The sequence below is a fragment of the Taudactylus pleione genome, unplaced genomic scaffold (assembly GCF_031769625.1).
Source record: "Taudactylus pleione unplaced genomic scaffold, aTauple2 ptg001463l, whole genome shotgun sequence".
Lineage (NCBI taxonomy): Eukaryota > Metazoa > Chordata > Amphibia > Anura > Myobatrachidae > Taudactylus > Taudactylus pleione.
The window spans coordinates 403,737-426,024 of NW_028285861.1; the positions used below are offsets into that span (position 1 = coordinate 403,737).

A 22,288-nucleotide genomic window follows, 5' to 3' on the forward strand; every position below is an offset into this window, starting at 1 on the left:
CTCTCTCTGTCCTGCCAGTGGGCATCCTGCTTTACACAGATGGCGTGTCCTGTGCCCCTCTGATCTCCTTGGCGGCCTGGCTGTGGCGGTAAGATGAAAGCACCTGTTTTACTGAAGCTAAATACCTAGCCGGGGGTCAGGGCGGTCACACAACGCTAGTATTTTCAGAGCCTGGGGGGTGACAAGTAGCCACTGCACTGGGAACCGGGTAACATCAGGTGGCCCTAATTCCCCATCATGTTGTGTTTAATGAATGTGATCATATTTCACTGATTTACATTTGAAATGCTCTTTTTCAATAACTATTATAGGCAAAAACTTAAATTATAGGGATAGATGGCTAAAGAGGAGCATTGCTAAAAAAATAGCAACAATTCACAATTATGCAAACTTACATAATTACTTGTTGTGTAGACAGCTCTATAGCTCATTGGTAACCAGAGAATGTTATAGTGTTGTCATGGAGATAGCTCTATAACAGCTCATCTGGTAACCCAGAATGTTATAGTGTTGTCATGGAGATAGCTCTATAATAGCTCATCTGGTAACCCAGAATGTTATAGTGTTGTCATGGAGATAGCTCTATAATAGCTCATCTGGTAACTACACAATGTTATGGTGTTGTCATGGAGACAGCTCTATAACAGCTCATCTGGTAACCCAGAATGTTATAGTGTTGTCATGGAGATAGCTCTATAATAGCTCATCTGGTAACTACACAATGTTATGGTGTTGTCATGGAGACAGCTCTATAACAGCTCATCTGGTAACCCAGAATGTTATAGTGTTGTCATGGAGAATAGCTCTATAATAGCTCATCTGGTAACTACACAATGCTATGGTGTTGTCATGGAAACTGCTCTATAATAGCTCATCGGGTAACCCAGAATGTTATAGTATTGTCATGGAGACAGCTCTATAATAGCTCATCTGGGAACTACACAATGGTATGGTGTTGTCATGGAGACATCTCTATAATATCTCATTGGGTAACTACACAATGTTATGCTGTTGTCATGGAGACAGCTCTAGACTAGCTCATCGGGTATCTACACAAAGTTGTGGTGTTGTCATGGAGACAGCTCTATAATAGCTCATCGGGTAACTACACAATGTTATAGTGTTGTCATGGACACAGCTCTATAATAGCTCATCGGGAAACGACATAATGCTATAGTGTTGTCATGGACACAGCTCTATAATAGCTCATCGGGTAACTACACAATGTTATGGTGTTGTCATGGAGACAGCTCTATAATAGCTCATCGGGTAACTACATAATGTTATAGTGTTGTTATGGAGGCAGCTCTATAATAGCTCATATCTGTAATCATACAATGTACACGCTGGGCTTAAAACAAACAAAAACGCTGGTGTGCATTTCCCCCTCCACTTTAATAGTTTTTAAGTTGCAAAAATGCCTGAAATAAGCTGCAGCTGACTAGGTAAGTGTGTTATCATATCACTCATAAAGGCGGCATTCTGTACATACTAGAACACTGATATATTATATTGTATACATTCAGTTCTGTTGTTGACTTTTACATTAGATAGAGGTCATGAATCTTTATGATGTTTAAAAATAACTTACAGTATAAGGCCAATGTAATGTGAAGGTGAATTATTATTATTATTATTATTATTATTATTATTATTACATTATTATTATTAGAACATTCTGCTAGCTGCCCCCAGCACACACACATATTTGCAGATCCTCTCACACTATAATATCACAATTGCACTCTTTCTGTATTTCCCCAGGATCTGCACCCTGCCCTGTACCCGCTGCGCCCCATGTCTCATCCCTGCCAGCAGGCTGCTGAGCTGGCATAACACTCACCAGCAGCAGAATCATTGCACAGTCAGCGGATGACGCCTAGGTGGACCAGCGGTCATTGTCTCATTTCAGGCTATTAATACCCTCTGTGTTCTGCTGTGTCTGACAGCACAGAGCCCGCTGCCCTCAGATACAGGAGATGTGGTTACCCTGGGGTACAGGATAATTATAACAACGCCATTTATAATTATATCAGTCTTTTACTCACATTGTTGGTGTTATGCCAGTTTCCAGCCTATGGGGGAGATTTATCAAAGCTTTGAGAGATATTAAGTGGAGAGAGATAAAGTACCAAACAATCAGCTCCTAACTGTCATGCAACAGGATGTGTTTGAAAAATGACAAGCGGATTGCTTGGAACTTTATCTCCATCAACTTTATTTCTTTGCAAGCTTTGCTAAATCTCCCCCTATATTTTCTGACCACTGGGCTGAGGGATATAAAGGGATATAAAGCCATTCATCCACTCACACAGGGGCAACTTACACCTAAAGCCATTCATCCACTCACACAGGGGCCGCTAACATCTATAGCCATTCATCCACTCACACAGGGGCCACCTACACCTAAAGCCATTCATCCACTCACACAGGGGCCGCCTACACCTAACGCCATTCATCCACTCACACAGGGGCCGCCTACACCTAAAGCCTTTCATCCACTCACACAGGGGCCGCTTACACCTAAAGCCATTCATCCACTCACACAGGGGCCGCTTACACCTAAAGCCATTCATCCACTCACACAGGGGCCGCTTACACCTAAAGCCATTCATCCACTCACACAGGGGCTGCCTACACCTAAAGCCATTCATCCACTCACACAGGGGCCGCCTACACCTAAAGCCATTCATCCACTCACACAGGGGCCGCCTACATCTATAGCCATTCATCCACTCACACAGGGGCCGCCTACACCTAAAGCCATTCATCCACTCACACAGGGGCCGCCTACACCTAAAGCCATTCATCCACTCACACAGGGGCCGCTAACATCTATAGCCATTCATCCACCAACACAGGGGCCACCTACACCTAAAGCCATTCATCCACTCACACAGGGGCCGCTTACACCTAAAGCCATTCATCCACTCACACAGGGGCCGCTTACACCTAAAGCCATTCAACCACTCACACAGGGGCCGCCTACACCTAAAGCCATTCATCCACCAACACAGGGGCCACCTACACCTAAAGCCATTCATCCACTCACACAGGGGCCGCTAACATCTATAGCCATTCATCCACTCACACAGGGGCCACCTACACCTAAAGCCATTCATGCACTAACACAGGGGCCACCTACACCTAACGCCATTCATACACCTAAAGCCATTCATCCACTCACACAGGGTCCGCTTGCATCTATAGCCATTCATCCACTCACACAGGGGCCGCTTACACCTAAAGCCATTCATCCACTCACACATGGACCGCCTACACCTAAAGCCTTTCATCCACTCACACAGGGGCCGCTTACACCTAAAGCCATTCATCCACTCACACAGGGGCTGCCTACACCTAAAGCCATTCATCCACTCACACAGGGGCCGCTTACACCTAAAGCCATTCATCCACTCACACAGGGGCCGCTTACACCTAAAGCCATTCATCCACTGACACAGGGGCCGCCTACACCTAAAGCCATTCATCCACTCACACAGGGGCCGCTAACATCTATAGCCATTCATCCACTCACACAGGGGCCACCTACACCTAAAGCCATTCATCCACTCACACAGGGGCCGCCTACACCTATAGCCATTCATCCACTCACACAGGGGCCGCCTACACCTAAAGCCATTCATCCACTCACACAGGGGCCGCCTACACCTAAAGCCATTCATCCACTCACACAGGGGCCGCCTACACCTAAAGCCATTCATCCACTCACACAGGGGCCGCCTACACCTAAAGCCATTCATCCACTCACACAGGGGCCGCCTACACCTAAAGCCATTCATCCACTCACACAGGGGCCGCCTACACCTAAAGCCATTCATCCACTCACACAGGGGCCGCCTACACCTAAAGCCATTCATCCACTCACACAGGGGCCTCTTACACCTAAAGCCATTCATCCACTCACAGGGGCCGCCTACACCTAAAGCCATTCATCCACTCACACAGGGGCCGCCTACACCTAAAGCCATTCATCCACTCACACAGGGGCCGCTAACATCTATAGCCATTCATCCACCAACACAGGGGCCACCTACACCTAAAGCCATTCATCCACACACAGGGGCCGCTTACACCTAAAGCCATTCATCCACTCACACAGGGGCCGCTTACACCTAAAGCCATTCAACCACTCACACAGGGGCCGCCTACACCTAAAGCCATTCATGCACCAACACAGGGGCCACCTACACCTAAAGCCATTCAGCCACTCACACAGGGGCCGCTAACATCTATAGCCATTCATCCACTCACACAGGGGCCGCCTACACCTAAAGCCATTCATGCACTAACACAGGGGCCACCTACACCTAAAGCCATTCATCCACTCACACAGGGACCGCCTACACCTAAAGCCATTCATCCACTCACAGAGGGGCCACCTACACCTAACGCCATTCATCCACTCACACAGGGGCCGCTTACACCTAAAGGCATTCATCCACTCACACAGGGTCCGCTTGCATCTATAGCCATTCATCCACTCACACAGGGGCCGCTTACACCTAAAGCCATTCATCCACTCACACATGGACCGCCTACACCTAAAGCCTTTCATCCACTCACACAGGGGCCGCTTACACCTAAAGCCATTCATCCACTCACACAGGGGCCGCCTACACCTAAAGCCATTCATCCACTCACACAGGGGCCGCTTACACCTAAAGCCATTCATCCACTCACACAGGGGCCGCTTACACCTAAAGCCATTCATCCACTGACACAGGGGCCGCCTACACCTAAAGCCATTCATCCACTCACACAGGGGCCGCCTACACCTATAGCCATTCATCCACTCACACAGGGGCCGCTTACACCTAAAGCCATTCATCCACTCACACAGGGGCCGCCTACACCTAAAGCCATTCATCCACTCACACAGGGGCCGCCTACACCTAACGCCATTCATCCACTCACACAGGGGCCGCCTACACCTATAGCCATTCATCCACTCACACAGGGGCCGCTTACACCTAAAGCCATTCATCCACTCACACAGGGGCCGCCTACACCTATAGCCATTCATCCACTCACACAGGGGCCGCTTACACCTAAAGCCATTCATCCACTCACACAGGGGCCGCCTACACCTAAAGCCATTCATCCACTCACACAGGGGCCGCCTACACCTAAAGCCATTCATCCACTCACACAGGGGCCGCCTACACCTAAAGCCATTCATCCACTCACACAGGGGCCGCCTACACCTAAAGCCATTCATCCACTCACACAGGGGCCGCCTACACCTAAAGCCATTCATCCACTCACACAGGGGCCGCCTACACCTAAAGCCATTCATCCACTCACACAGGGGCCGCTTACTGTAGGTGTGAAGTGTCTGACAGTCCCTCACATCTATGGGGCAATAACTGGGTTCCATTTCCTGCTGGAGGCTCCAGTCTCACATAAACAGCTCCCTGCAGCTGTATGGGAGAATCGATGAGATATAACAGTGGAAACCACCAGCTCAGGGAAGAACTGTCTTCCCCATTCTTATTTCCCAGAATGTATATATAGAACGGTAATATACAAAGTGCGTCCTGCCCAAGCCATTATCTAACTTACCAGAGGTGAGGGGACCGGATGGTTTGTCACCTAGTAATTATAAGGAGATTTTCCTTCCAAGGTTCCCATGAGATATATGTGTCCCAGCTCAGACCATGTATCCCTCATCTTTGCCAAAAATAGCGTTAACCTGAATTTCTACCACTGCCTATGGGATTGTGCCCACTAAGGGGCCCATATATCATTATCTATTTGTGGCATATTTGCGGGATACGTTCAATAACCCGGCACATGGGATTATGGCTGTCAGATTTCCTGCACCGGCATCCCGACCACCGGAATCCCGAAGGTAAGTAGCGGGGTTGAGGGGAGGGCTAGGTTTAGAGGTTAGGGTTAGGCACTAGGGGGAGGGGTAGGGTTAGGCACTAAGGGGGGTGGTTAGAGTGTGTTGAGGATGAGGTTAAGTTTAAGCACTGGGTGGGGTTAGGGTCAGGCAACGGGGAGGGAGGGTTATGGTAGGGAAATGGGGAGGGTTAGGATACCGACCAACAAGTGTCAATCAGTGGCTCTCCTTTTATTTTTACTTATACCATGAAAATGAGCCCCTAATATTTTACAACTCAAAAAAAACAAAACAATCACTGCGCTATAGTCACGGCTGACCATTAACTCGATTAAGCGCAAGAATGTGTCAATACATTGATGATTTGATAAATGTAAATATATTTTACTTGTAAATATAAATGTTTAAGCATAAAAGGATAAACACAGACAATAAAAACACTGCATAAAATATATAGAAAATAGGCACAAAGGTACAAGGTTAAATCATCTGCTGAACAGTATAAATACAAACTGGGAGGAAAGAACAGGGTTGTCTTCAATTGTGGCGCACTAAATTGGATAATTAAAATATAACTTGTATTCTTATGTATATAAAATATATTGACAGACAGCAAAATATTAAAAGAAACACATTGTTCCTAAACATTAACTTCCATATATTGTGTAGACAAGACAAAAATTTAAAAATAAACTGTGGATTAAAACAAAGGTTCCGTCGTGTGTTTAAATTTATTTATATAAATAAATGTGCTTTATTTGTGTACACACATGTGATTCATCCGAATCGTATTATCCTCTGAGAAGAAAAGGGAAAAGGAACAGTTAAATTGAATTATCTTGTAGCTTGGTGGAGTGCAAGAATGTGTCTAAATTAATCAGTAACAACATATTATAAACAATGTTGCCAAGCTATCCTGATAATATCAGTGTCCACACCACCTGTAATATGCACGTTGTTTATATCTGCTCGGAGCTAATTATTTAATTTGCGATTCTGTAAGGAGATCTGGAAAACATGCACTGTGTGGGGTCCTGAGGACTGAGTTTGAGAACCTGTGTCCTAGATAATTCAAACTATGTACATGACTATTGCTCGTAACAAGAGATGGAGGATATTAAATGTATTTCTCAAAAATACTTGTGTTGTGCCTGCGTTCAGTGTCCTTATTCATGGGAAGCATACACGTATATCCATCATAAATCCTATAGCATTATTCCGTAATGAATATTCACGTTCGTTAAGTATCCAATCAATGACTGATGTTTTTAAACAGTATGTGATAAAGCGCACTTTCTTATTCCATGACGCAGCTATGCACATACTCCCCTCACTTCGAAACATAGCATATTGGGGGCCTCATTTCTAAAGCGTTTTATCACCAAAACGAGTGATAAATGTCACTGTGTATGATAAATGGGGCTCCAGCCAATCAGCTCCCAGTCATCTGTTAGAAAAATTACAGTTGGAAGCTGATTGGCTGGAGCACCATTTATCATACACAGTGACATTTATCACTCGTTTTGGTAGTCATCCTGGACTCTTCCCTCTCCTTTAAACCACACATTCAGAACCTCTCACAGTCCTGTCGTTTCCATCTCAAGAATATTTCCAAGATCAGACCCTTTCTCACCCAGGATGCTACCAAAACCCTTGTACATTCACTGGTCATGTCCAGACTGGACTACTGTAACCTTCTCCTAGCTGGCCTCCCCAAATCCCATCTCTCTCCTCTCCAGTCTGTGCTCAATGCTGCTGCTCGGCTCATCTGCCTCTCCAAACGCTCTACATCTGCCTCACCTCTTTTGCAAGCCCTCCACTGGCTCCCATTCCCTTTCAGAACCCAATTCAAGGCTCCTACACTCACTTACAAAGCCCTCACCCATTCCTCTCCCATTTACATCTCTGATCTAATCTCCCTTCACTCTTCTGTCCGCCCTCTTCGTTCACTTAATACACACCGCCTTTCATGCCAATTGATTACTTCCTCCCACTCCCGCCTCCAAGACTTTGCCCGCGCTGCTCCTCACCTTTGGAACTCCCTCCCTCTCCCTATCAGACTCTGCACCTCTCTACCATCTTTCAAACGAGCTCTTAAGACCCACTACTTCATTAAAGCCTTCCAGCTCTAATCCTAACTTGCTGCTACATCTTCCTTTCTCCCGGCCCACCCCATTCTGTGTCACTCCTGTTTGTCTTCCCCTCCCTTAAAGAATGTAAGCTCTTTCGAGCAGGGCCCTCTACTCTCTTGTGCTTCTCCCTACTGTAATTTAATTTATCTCTTACTAGCCACTAGGGCAACTAACACTTGGCTGCTTATGCGGGCGTTAATATCACTAAAATAGCAATGTTTATCCATGTCCTGTCCTGTATTGTATTGTATTGTAAGTCAATGGTTACTTTTTTGGCTATGTACTTTGTAAGGCGCTGCGGAACACTTGTGGCTCCATATAAATAAATGATAATAATAATAATAATAATAATAATAATAATAAAACTCGTTAGCAAATGGGGGCCTGGATTTTAACATTTATAATTATAGCGTTCTTGTGTACGATTGTACCACTGTATCCTTTCCCTTTCGCAATGTCTCAGTATTATGAGCTCAGCTCATAAAGATCTTTATTCAATTCATTCCGTACAACATTAATCCCATCTCCTGGTGTATCTCAGTAAATCAGCTGAGTGTGCATTCAAGAACATATCATGTAGGTATGGACAGTGGTGTCCTCACCTTTAGTTGCACCCGGTGTGGGTGTACAAGCAGGAGCGCGGTGTAGCCGCGCGCGCCAGGGAAAGGGGCAGGGCCTCGGGGACAAGTGGGTGGGGCCTCACATGTGGGGGTGGGGCCGCGCACCCGAACCCTGGTTTTAGTGTCTCCGGGGGGTCCAGGAGGTGCGGGCTGCCCCCGGGGACCAGTGTGCTTGTAGTGCTGGCTCCTTCACTGTGACAGGAGCCGAGTGCTGCACGTAATTCTACAGTGCAGCACCCGGCTCCTGTCACCAGAGGGGGAGTCTGCACTTTGGTGTCACCCCTCGGCGGTGTCACCCGGGTGCGACCCGCACCCCCCGCATCCCCCTTGTGATGCCACTGGGTATGGACCTTCATATAGCAATTATAACTGTTGCATTATAGCTGGTCCTTAACATATCATGCGTGTCTGTAAATACACAATCGCTACGTGATCCTAAATATAGTATTGCAACACACCCGGCAGGGACTGACGCCAATGCGCGTTTCGCTGGTATTAGCTTTATCAAGTATATACACGTACCCAACGTGTTTTGGCTTGATGCAGCCTTTTTCAAGGGTTAAGGCTGCATCATGCAAAAACGCGTTGGATACAGCTTACCGACTGCATAGAAATACCTTCAGCTCCACTGGATATCCATACATCTACACTACCGTTCAAAAGTTTGGGGTCACTTAGAAATGTCTTTATTTTTGAAAGAAAAGCATTGTTTTTTCAATGAAGATAACATTAAATTAATACAAAATACACTCTATACATTGTTAATGTGGTAAATTACTATACTAGCTGCAACCGTCTGGTTTTTAAAGGAATATTTACATAGGTGTACAGAGGCCCATTTCCAACAACCATCACTCCAGTGTTCTAATGGTACATTGTGTTTGCTAAGCGTGTTAGAAGACTAATGAATGATTAGAAAACCCTTGTGCAATTATGTTAGCACAGCTGAAAAGGGGTTTGCTCGTTAGAAAAGCTATAAAACTGGCCTACCTTTGAGCTAGTTGAGTATCTGGAGCATCACATTTGTGGCTTCGATTATACTCTCCAAATGGCCAGAAAAAGAGAACTTTCATGTGACACACGACAGTCTATTCTTGTTCTTCGAAATGAAGGCTATTCCATGTGAAAAATTGCCAAGGTACTGAACATTTCCTACAATAGTGTGTACTACTCCCTTCAGAGAACAACACAAACAGGCTCTAACCAGAATAGAAAGAGAAGTGGGAGGCCCCGGTGCACAACTGTGCAAGAAGACAAGTACATTAGAGTCTCTAGTTTGAAATATAGACGCCTCACAAGTCCTCAACTGGCAGCTTTGTTAAATGGTACCCGCAAAACGCCAGTGTCAACGTCTACAGTGAAGAAGCGATTCCGGGATGCTGGCCTTCTAGGCAGAGTGGCAAAGAAAAAGCCATATCTGAGACTGGCCAATAAAAAGAAAAGATTAATATGGGCAGAAGAACACAGACATTGGACAGAGGAAGATTGAAAAAAAGTGTTATGGACAGACGAATCGAAGTTTGATTGAGGTGTTTGGATCACACAGAAGAACATTTGTGAGACGCAGAACAAGTGAAAAGATCCTGGAAGAGTGCCTGATGCCATCTGTGAAGTATGGTGGAGGTGACGTGATAGTCTGGGACTGCTTTGGTGCTGGTAAAGTGGGAGATTTGTACAAGGTAAAAGGGATTTTGAATAAGGAAGGCTATCACTCCATTTTGCAACGCCATGCCATACCCTGTGGACAGCGCTTGATTGGAGCCAATTTCCACCTCCAACAGGACAATGACCCAAAGCACACCTCCAAATTATGCAAGAACTATTTAGGGAAGAAGCAGGCAGCTGGTATTCTGTCTGTAATGGCGTGGCCAGCGCAGTCACCAGATCTCAACCCCATTGAGCTGTTGTGGGAGCAGCTTGAGCGTATGGTACGCAAGAAGTGCCCATCAATTCAATCCAACTTGTGGGAGGTGCTTCAGGAAGCGTGGGGTGAAATTTCTTCAGATTACCTCAACAAATTAAGTGCTAGAATGCCAAAGGTCTGCAATGCTGTAATTGCTGTAAAAGGAGCATTCTTTGACGAAAGCAGTTTGAAGGTCAAAATTATTATTTCAAATAAAAATCATTATTTCTAACCTTGCCGATGTCTTGACTATGTGTAAAACATGAAATTGTCTGGGTGACCCCAAACTTTTGAACGGTAGTGTATACCGAGACCCCGGCACCCCCGCAACACATCGCTACGGAAGAAGTGACGCTTACGGAGTAAGTGCCGAAAGCAGACCTGCATCCCGACACGGTCGAGCAAACAGGTCACTTTGCAGACGGAGAGAACAGTGGGGAGGAGACTTCAGGACGAGCCGGCAGCAGCAGTGGACCTGAGCACAGGAACAACAACAGCCTGTCCAACATGCTAGCCACTACGCCCCAGAACGGAACCAGTGCATCACAGACCCATACTCACACTGGACTTTATTGAACTATAGCAGTTTACGCTGGATTAAATCCATTCAACATCCATTTTTTTTTTTTCATCCAAAAGAAAAGAACATAATCCTAACCTACCCCTTATTACCTACCCTTACCCTTCACTATACACCTTTGACCAAGTCTGTCACACTTACCCAACACACACACCCCCCTCTGTAAGGTCCAGTGTGATCTAGTATGTTCTGTCTGCATGTTAAACAGTTCCTGTCTTTGTGTATGATATACTGTTGATTCAATATGAAATTATTAGATTAATTAACCACTTAAGTTTACTCATATTTAAAGAATGTTTATCAATAAATTACATTTCTTTTTACAAACTACGATTTAGTTCTTCAATGACATACATACACTGCTGAGTGCTGGGTATACTCTAAATGTGAAATATATCCTAAATGCAAAGGCTGGTTACCTTGCGTTACCCAGAGCAGCACCAACAACATTAGAATCAGTCTTGAGCGCCCTGGCACATATATAAGAAGTATCCTACAGTACTTACCTACGTTATATGCCACTCCTATAGGCAGAAGGCTGAAGAAGTGATCTAGGTGGCGTGGTTGGGTGGCGTGGTGACCCCATGGTATCATCGCGGCCTTGCTCAACCCCCAACCACCACTGAAAAATGCCTTAATTCATGCTATGAGGTTGTAGGGGACAGAGGGGTCTTTTCACTAAGCCTTGGAAGTGGACGGATATAAAGTACCAACCAATCAGCTCCTAACTGTCAGTTTACAGGCTGTGGTTGATAAATGACAGTCAGGAGCTGATTGGTTGGTACTACAGTATATGGGACTCATTTATCAATGAGTTTGATCATTCACTTTTTTTTTCTAACAGATGACAGTTGGGAGCTGATTGGCTGGAGCACCATTTATCATACACAACGCGTTTTACCCCTCGTTGCCAGTGATAACACTGGTTGATGAATAAGGCCCATTATATCTCTCTACGCTATCTCTCTCCAGTGTCACGATGACGCATTTTGTCGCAAATGCTGTCTTTCAAAGCCATTCACTTCACCGAGGAAGCAGGCGGGATCCCTAAGGGGGGGGTTTACTAGTGACATTGAAGAATCATGTGTGTGCAGCAGTGTGACACGGCTGCACACTGTATGTAGACACAGCGCAGGTGGAAGCAGGTATGGCAGTGTATGTTGGTAACAGTGATGATTCTTGTACAGCTTAGGAGATAAAAGCAAAGATCTGACTGGTTGAGCTGGCTTCACGCGTTTCATACAGCAGTAGTGGTGTTATGTGCAGGGGGAATCCACTCCTCTGGCTGGGAGATGAAATTCTCTCCTGGCGAGACGTCTGCTCTAAATTTGACATTTAACAAGTATTCCGGGAGTGCAATATTTCCAGCCTGTTTCTGCAGCTATTTAAACTCAATGTGACTCATCTCTAGTGGGTGGTAAAACCGCGCTGGTGCGGCTGTATTGCCAGTCTGCTGTTTATACAACTGCTGTCATATTTACCTCTCCCTCTGATCTCACATTCCAGGAAAATCAGGTTAAATAGCACCACAAGACAGTGTTACACAACATAGAACAGACTGTGAGAGCAGAAAAGAGCCTACAGGTCCATCGTGTCGGACATTTAATAATTCCAGGCACAAATGGTTCACACAAAAAGGATTAAGAAAACGGTGATACAGTCGGACACATCTGTACCTGCAGCTGTTTTGGCATTATTATAACTCCCATCATGCTGAGACTTGTAGTTCCCTAGCTGATGCAGCACCACCCTACGTCTGGCGGTAATACTGAGACGTGTAGTACCACAGCGGGAGAGCTACAGTTTGCTGGAGACTGCGCCAGGTGATGCTGCGGCTGTGGCTACATTATTTATACATCTGAAAATGCACAGCACAACCTATAGGCTGTTAGAGGTACTGCACCCAAGTTTCTTAAATGTACGTTAACAGGATTTGGAGACATATTGAATGTGGGGAACAAAGGACAGTTCAGTCAGGGATGACACCTAGGCAGCGGGCTGGTGGGGTGGGGTGGATTGGTGAGTTATCAGCAGTGATAGAGATGTCAGGTTGGTAACTACTATTGGCCGGGGGAGATATTATTAATTCTGTTTTGGAAAGGTTAAGTTTGAGGTGGCGAGATGCCATCCAAGATGAAATGGCAGAGAGACACTCAGTGACTCAGTACAGATAATTACATCTCGTATCTGAGGAGGATCGGTAGATTTAAGGATCATCCGCATACAGATGGTACTGAAATCCGAAGGAGCTGATAAATTTGCCAAGATGTGGTATAGATTGAGAAAAGTAAAGGCCCCCGGATACATCAGAGATTGATTGCAGCAATCGTGCAATTTGCAATCGATTGTGTATAAAGATCTTTCCCTTTTTCAATCGATTGCAGATTGCAGAGATGCCACAATCGATTGAAAAAGGGAAAGATTTTTATATACAATCAATTGCAAATTGCAGGATTGCTGCAATCAATCTCTGGTGTATGGGAGCCTTAAATCTGTAGACCCTATTCTGCTCTATATTAAATAATCGATTGTTGGTCCGATGTACTAAAGTCGGAATTTGGTCGGTTTTCTAACAATTTTGCCTTTAGTTGGTCGCTTTGCAAAACTGAATGAAAATCACCTAAAAACCCCCAAATTGACCTTTAGATAATAATATAATATACCCCTTGGCGATAGGTAAAGTGGGCAACTTCCCCACAACAACCAATCAGCTTGTGGCATTTCACAGACACGGGGGCTGATTCAGAGATATACACATTACCGATATTTACGCAGTTGAGCGCTTATTGGCTGGCTGCACATGCGTCGTGGTCGCACTATGAACACGCCATGGTACCTTAGCGATGCCGCTCACAGTGAGAATTTATTTGCGGGGCGTATCTCACCCTACAACTGCAATCCTGTGCGCAGATACAGTGGTTCTGACGTCTGCGGTCAGGCGACCATTTTGCGCCACAAAACTCAGGGGCGTATCTACAATGGGTGCAGGCTGTGCGATGCACATGGGCCCCTGGGTCCAAGTGGGGTCCACACCACACATCCTGCACCCGTTATAGTCTTTATACTGCAGAGCAGCAAAAATCACTGTGAAAATGGCGGCGGACATTTTTCCGGTGACTCGTGCATGCGTAGTACTGCTGTCCCAGGGAAAACGGAGCAGGCGCCATTTTCCTGGAGTCTCACGCATGCGCAGTAGATTCTGGCTCTTAGCCAGTACCTTCTGAACCCGCAGCACCGCCGGAGAGAGGAGGGGGCCTGCACTGAGTCTGCACAGGCCCCCTACTCCCTTAAAACGCCCCTGACCATACGGCTACTCAGATGGCTGATTATCGAATGTTCTGCGAAGACGGCTGCGTGTGTGTACGCAGTTGCTTGGATTCGCGCTGTCCCCGGTGGGCGTCTCAATAGATATCCCGGCAACTGCTAAATTTTCATATATTCCCACAGCAGCTGCGATTGCTTTAGCGCACATCTCTGATCAGGCCCCTGTGTTAGATAAGTGACAGTTAGAAGGTGATTGGTGGCTTTAGCGCACATCTCTGATCAGGCCCCTGTGTTAGATAAGTGACAGTTAGAAGGTGATTGGTGGCTTTAGCGCACATCTCTGATCAGGCCCCTGTGTTAGATAAGTGACAGTTAGAAGGTGATTGGTGGCTTTAGCGCACATCTCTGATCAGGCCCCTGTGCTAGATAAGTGACAGTTAGAAGGTGATTGGTGGCTTTAGCGCACATCTCTGATCAGGCTCCTGTGCTAGATAAGTGACAGTTAGAAGGTAATTGGTGGCTTTAGCGCACATCTCTGATCAGGCCCCTGTGCTAGATAAGTGACAGTTAGAAGGTGATTGGTGGCTTTAGCGCACATCTCTGATCAGGCCCCTGTGTTAGATAAGTGACAGTTAGAAGGTGATTGGTGGCTTTAGCACTCATCTCTGATCAGGCCCCTGTGCTAGATAAGTGACAGTTAGAAGGTGATTGGTGGCTTTAGCGCACATCTCTGATCAGGCCCCTGTGCTAGATAAGTGACAGTTAGAAGGTGATTGGTGGCTTTAGCGCACATCTCTGATCAGGCCCCTGTGCTAGATAAGTGACAGTTAGAAGGTGATTGGTGGCTTTAGCGCACATCTCTGATCAGGCCCCTGTGCTAGATAAGTGACAGTTAGAAGGTGATTGGTGGCTTTAGCGCACATCCCTGATCAGGCCCCTGTGCTAGATAGGTAACAGTTAGAAGGTGATTGGTGGCTTTAGCGCACATCTCTGATCAGGCCCCTGTGCTAGATAAGTGACAGTTAGAAGGTGATTGGTGGCTTTAGCGCACATCTCTGATCAGGCCCCTGTGCTAGATAAGTGACAGTTAGAAGGTGATTGGTGGCTTTAGCGCACATCTCTGATCAGGCCCCTGTGTTAGATAAGTGACAGTTAGAAGGTGATTGGTGGCTTTAGCGCACATCTCTGATCAGGCCCCTGTGCTAGATAAGTGACAGTTAGAAGGTGATTGGTGGCTTTAGCGCACATCTCTGATCAGGCCCCTGTGTTAGATAAGTGACAGAAGGTGATTGGTGGCTTTAGCGCACATCTCTGATCAGGCCCCTGTGTTAGATAAGTGACAGTTATTAGGTGATTGGTGGCTTTAGCGCACATCTCTGATCAGGCCCCTGTGTTAGATAAGTGACAGTTAGAAGGTGATTGGTGGCTTTAGCGCACATCTCTGATCAGGCCCCTGTGTTAGATAAGTGACAGTTAGAAGGTGATTGGTGGCTTTAGCGCACATCTCTGATCAGGCGCCTGTGTTAGATAGGTGACAGTTAGAAGGTGATTGGTGGCTTTAGCGCACATCTCTGATCAGGACCCTGTGTTAGGTAAGTGACAGTTAGAAGGTGATTGGTGGCTTTAGCACACATCTCTGATCAGGCCCCTGTGTTAGATAAGTGACAGTTAGAAGGTGATTGGTGGCTTTAGCGCACATCTCTGATCAGGCCCCTGTGCTAGATAAGTGACAGTTAGAAGGTGATTGCTGGCTTTGGGCAACTTCTCCACTTTATCTCTCTCCAAGGCTTGATACATCTCCCCCTAAGACAGAACCAAGGGGGAATATTAAACTGGAAGAACTCAATGACGGCCAGTAGCTGAGTCTGGGACTTATGCCTTACTAAACACCATGGAGGTCCTGAATGTGGGACCATCACTCACCTGTGCCGAGGGTCTCCAGGCTCTTGTCCAGGTGGAGGTCAAACACTCTGATCTCCGACAGGTTACTGGCACGCTCCACCAACATCCGAACCAGGTGAGAACCCAGGAACCCACAGCCCCCTGTGACCACATACACCAGCCTGTCCTCCATTGTCATCTGTGGGGTGACAGAGAGATGAGGAAGGTCAGTCCTAGAGAGCACAATATAACCAATGATAGATACACCCATGCTCATTGCCAGTGTTATGGTATGACGCTCACTGGAGGCTATTCACCAAGTCCATTCTGGCTGTCTCCCATGGTAAGCACTGTGCGTTCTGCACCGGGACAGATTACACCACTCTGCCAATGTTCTCATGGCCTAAGGTGACCTTCCCAGGACTCTCACCTTATTCCACTAGGAGGCACGTAAGGTCCCAGCAGTTGTGACAGCGATATAAAGAGGATAGCCAGCGACATAGCAATTATGATATGCGATAGTAAAACCCATGGACAAAACATCTATCCATTGAAGTCATGATTGATCTGACCGTAATAGATGCACGTTTGCGTTCCCACAATTATATGTCTGCGCACTTGTGTTTTCCGCATATTGTAAATAAAATACCATGCATCTGCAAATACAAGTAGCCATAAAATCCAGCGTGTAGATATAACCAGAGCAAATATAAGGCAATCGTTATTATCAGTACCGACCATCATAGCCTAAAATGTATTAGGTGCATTCACCGTTTACATACCGGGCAGGTGTATAAATATCCCCCACCTGTCAATCATCTGCGATGTGGAAGCACCAGGGGTCATGGATGGGGGTCCCCACTGATGGGGTTCATTTTAGAGTTTAGAGCCAACAAGCTGAATTAATACGCAGGGCTGTATTTACCATATAAGTCATCGTGATACATGCCTAGGGGGGGGGGGGGGCACTGAACTGTCTGGTTTCCATTTGTTACTTTACAGTTCTCATCGCCTGCCTAATTTCCCTATGAAAGTAATGGCTCCTCTCCAGGTCGGGATGCTTGGGGCTCTGATACAGCTGCCAGCTGTATACAATGGGTTATTCTCGCACAATTGCAGGTGGGGACCTGTGGGGCACGTTACACAACCGGCAATCATTCGTCTTTCATGGGGTAGATGTCAGCAGTTAGGAAGTGGTTAAACGTGCGAGTTTCCTGCTCAGTGTCACGTCCTTGCTTCACTTGACTTTGACTGTGAAACTGATATACATTGCGTGACGGCCGGTGACATTAATAATCTACAGGGCCAGCGCCGCTGCAGGTGACCTTATCTGATTACTGACGGAGGACCTGGGCATAGTGCAGTCGGCCTAGTAACACCCAGCCGCCCTCTGTCACAGAGTGACTCCACCTGCCTGTATGGTGAGAGCCCAGGTGACTCCTCTCACATGGGTATAATCCATGTCTATACTGACAGCCACATCTTTATACAGTCACTACAATATACTGATGAGGCACACACAGGGGGGGGGAGATGAGGCCCAATCAGCCTCTAAGTATCGTATGTCTAGTACATGTAATAAAATAATAGCTAGGAGCTGGCTGGCTGGTATAGGTAACTTCTGTGATTGTCCTCTTTAGAAGGTTTGATTCATCTCCACCAATGAACTCGCGCACGGTACAGTTGTGATCAAGCGGAGGAGATGGAAAGCGCCATTGCGAGCACAGTTGTAGGTTTGTTGCTCTTCAGTCACCATTGTTTATCTCACCTTTAGGAGAATAAGGGACCCATTTATCAATAAATATTTGCGGCTTTTTCCCCCCTGAAAACACCCGTTTGCATTCCGGAGCTTGGGCCCCGCAGTTTACGCCATCTGAAGATGGCGGTAGGCTGCTGTAGCTCTATGGGCTACATATCGCAGATTTAGCGGCAATGGCGGCTGAGCATGTGTGGTCAGCGCACTGCGCATGTACAGTAGCCCCGGCAGCACTCAGAGCATATCGCAGGGACAGTACATGCCGCCGGTAATATCGCATACTGCAATGCAATCTCAGGCGATAACATTGCGCCCAGGTCGCATTGGAAATTTCATATTTGATAAGTGCCTCCCTAAATAGCATGAGGGGTGGTATATTTTACTGTAATGGTGCATACACACGGTCAGACTTGCTAGATCATCATCGATATCGTTGAACGATTTTTTCGTGAACGATGAACGATGTTAACGATTTCACCATAGATCATGAACTATTGCAATAACGATGAACGATATTTGACAGTATTTAAATTATGAAGAATTCAAATGCCAGCAAGTGGCTAAACAAGTGTCTAACTTGGACGATACCATTGATCGTTGATCGTTTATATATATTTTTTTAAACGATATGATCGATTTGTCAACGATATCGACCAAGTTGGACCGCAAACACAGACGACTTCAGATATCGTTATCTGACATGTGGGCACGTGCATCGTTGGTCGATGCACGCCAAACATGTCAACGATATGAATGATCTAATGATTTTTCCTATCGTTATCGTTCATATTGACCAGAAAATCTGACCGTGTGTACGCACCATTACACCTTGCATAAATCTACATTTGTGAGGGAAATAAGTATATACAAGCAAATGTTTTGGGGGTTAGTCTGGTAGCTATTTACCATCAGGTGAAGTAAATATCAAACATATTAAAGGACAGACCTGTATTGGAGTGAGCCCTGTGTGAGGGGAGGTGGGGAATCCATTACAGTGACGAGCTGAGTAAAACACTGTCCATCCAGGACCGCACTGAGACGCTGAGAGAATGGCTGCGGAACAGGATATAGGTGGAGGTGATATTGTCACATTTTCCTGTGGAATATTCACCTCATCCCACATTCTCACGTTTCCCTGGTGGGAATTTGCCCTAAACAGCCGCTGTCTTCTCAGTTCCTTTCACAGACTTTCTGCATTGACTATATTGACTACTGGCTGTTTTATATTCTTTAGGCAAATCTGTTCCTGCAGATAATTTTTAGCAGGAACGTCAACCTTAAGCTGCTCTGCTCTACTGCACAATTGATTGTGCACTGACAGTGTATACACAATTTCCACCATCCAGATGGGTCTAATCCCTGCGTCAGTGCATACTGCCCCCTGGTATAGAGTAACAATGCTGCAAATGTACTCAGGTATCCGGCAAGTAACAGGTACTGTACAAACTACCATGATTATATGTCACAGACAGTATACACCCGTGTTTATTATTACAGTCTATGGGGTATATTTACTAAAGTGCTGGTTTTGAGAAGTGGAGATGTTGCCCATAGCAACCAATCAGATTCTACTTAATATTTATCCAGCATCTTATAGAAGATAATATCTAGAATCTGATTGGTTGTTATGGGCAACATCACCATTTCTAATAACCCGCACGTTAGTAAATATCCCCTATAGCTCTGTACACTGTGGCAGTGTGGCTTACACCAGCCAGCATCCACACATCCAACAATACACAAGTGCAGCAGCTGCCCTAATAATGACAACACTACACATAATGTGATATTCAATTCATCCCTACCCAGGTGATCCAGCAGCAGGGATTATATACAGTAATGCAAATTATTACCACAGAAAGTTGAGTAATCTTACGTATACTGTAACATGTCCATGTGCAATTTAAATTCACAAACAACCTGTCTGTGTCTCATGGTACCACAGCTCACCTACAGTCACATTGTACAGTAATGCAGGTATGTGAGTGTCAGCTCTTGTGGTGCAGTATGACACAGTGTATACATCACATAGCTAAGGTATATAATAGTCTATGTACACGGAACACCTACCTATACCAGAATGAAGTACAGGCACTTACCTCTCAGCTGACAGAGCCTGTTCTGTACAGCAAGATATGTGATTGAGTGTCAGCTCTGTGGTGCAGTATGACACAGTGTATACATCACATAGCTAAGGTATATAATAGTCTGTGTACACAGAACACCTACCTATACCAGAATGCAGTGCAGACACTTACCTCTCCGCTGACAGAGCCTGTTCTGTACAGCAAGGACAGCTCACACAGCACAAGTACAGGGGGAGGAGAATATTATAGTGATAGCAGCAGGGAAGGAGGATTGGACAGAGCAAAATCCAGAATCATCACAGTACAACATTGCTATAATAATATGTATAAACTACACATAGAAACGAGAAACAGCTGTGAGCAAGCACTATCCCTGCTCTGCTGGTGCCTCAGTGCCTCATTATGGGGTCTATTTACTAAGCAGTGTTAGGAGACAGAGTGAAAAGTGATAAGGTACCAGCCAATCAGCTCCTAACTTTCATTTTTCAAACGCAGCCTGTGAGATGACAGTTGGGAGCTGATTGTCTGGCACCTTATCACTTTTCACTCTGTCTCCTAACACTGCTTAGTAAATAGACTCCTGTGACCTGCGTAGCCACAGAGCTGTAGGGAGGCTGGAGGAACTATCCCTACCTGCTCTGCTGGTGCCTCAGTGCCTCATTATGTGACCTGCCTAGCAACAGAGCTGTGGGGAGGCTGGAGGAACTATCCCTACCTGCTCTGCTGGTGCCTCAGTGCCTCATTATGTGACCTACGTAGCCACAGAGCTATGGGGAGGCTGGAGGAACTATCCCTACCTGCTCTGCTGGTGCCTCAGTGCCTCATTATGTGACCTACGTAGCCACAGAGCTATGGGGAGGCTGGAGGAACTATCCGTACCTGCTCTGCTGGTGCCTCAGTGCCTCATTATGTGACCTACGTAGCCACAGAGCTATGGGGAGGTTGGAGGAACTATCCCTACCTGCTCTGCTGGTGCCTCAGTGCCTCATTATGTGACCTACGTAGCCACAGAGCTATGGGGAGGCTGGAGGAACTATCCCTACCTCCTCTGCTAGCGCAGCATCGGTGCCACAGTGTGTGATGCGAGATGTGTACCCACCGAGCTATGAGGAGAATGGAGGCACTGTCCCTACTCTGCTGGTGCCTCATTGTTTCAGTATAATTAGTATGGAACATTTACTGCCACAGACACAGCTGCAGAGCAAAGGAGAAGGTGGAGACACTGCCCCTGTTTTTTTGGTGCCTCAACCTGTAACATGTACTGCCACAGAAAGCTGCAGAGGTATGGGAAGGATGGTGGCACTGACTATCCTTACTCTGCTAGTGCTTTGGTGCCTCAGTATGCGACATGTATTGCCAGAGAGAGCTATGGAGCTAAGGGGAAGATGGAGGCATGTCCCTGTTCTGCTGGTGCCTCAGTACCTCACAGTGTGTGACATGTACTGCCACAGAGAGCTGCAGAGCTATGTGCAAATGTCACACACTGCAGCACATAGTGACTGCGTGCAGCTGCACAGTAAACGCTCCGCGTTGCACTGAGATGGTACAGGGCATTATGGGAAATTGGGAAATATTTTTGTCTCTTCCTTTGTGTGCACAGGGCCTGATTCAGAACCGCTCGTAAGCGGCCGCTCGTTCGTTCCGAGCGATGTTCGCACATCTGCGCATGCGTATGGGTTTTAGTACGCATGCGCGAACCAGTCAGTGCGGTCAAAAATCGTGTGCTCGCAATATAGCGAATGCCTGCTAATTTGAGTGACAGGATGAGGCGTTTGTGGGTGGTAACAGAGGAAGGTGCTTGAAAACGGGGAGTGGAGATCCGAACGCAGGCGTGCCAAAAGGTCAAAACGGGCATTTTAAGGGTGTGCATAATTAACAAAGCAGCGTCATCGACCACGTCACTTGGTTGTCTTTTAGCCAGAACTGCTCGCATGATTGCGGTAGGAAAATGCTGCCACAAGCACTGCGAGCAGTTCATTCGCCTTTCGATGTACTCGATTAATCTAATAAATAGCGGAGATGACGTATGATGCGAGCGGCCAGGGGGCGTTTTTTACATAAAAAAGGTCCGCATGTTTTGTTCGCTCGTTCAGACATAGAGGCGTCAACAGACCGCAAAGAGCGAACGGTCAATTTAAATAGCCAGCCCCTTTGTCTGGACGAGCGTCCGCAAATAGCGTCCGGCTCTGAATCAGG

The 22,288-nt window shown here is 46.3% G+C and overlaps 1 protein-coding gene across 1 annotated transcript in view; it reads right to left on the reverse strand.

The window, feature by feature from the left end:
* Positions 1–20,294, reverse strand: part of HSD3B7 (hydroxy-delta-5-steroid dehydrogenase, 3 beta- and steroid delta-isomerase 7) — a 52,364-nt gene extending 32,070 nt beyond the window's left edge. Inside the window, exons 1-2 of the mRNA XM_088463826.1 lie at positions 20,264–20,294; positions 16,292–16,448 (exon numbers count right to left, since the gene is read on the reverse strand). Coding sequence (XP_088319952.1) covers positions 16,292–16,448 — 157 coding nt within the window. The 5' untranslated portion in view covers positions 20,264–20,294. The remainder of the gene's footprint in view (positions 1–16,291; positions 16,449–20,263) is intronic.
* Positions 20,295–22,288: the final 1,994 nt, after the last annotated feature.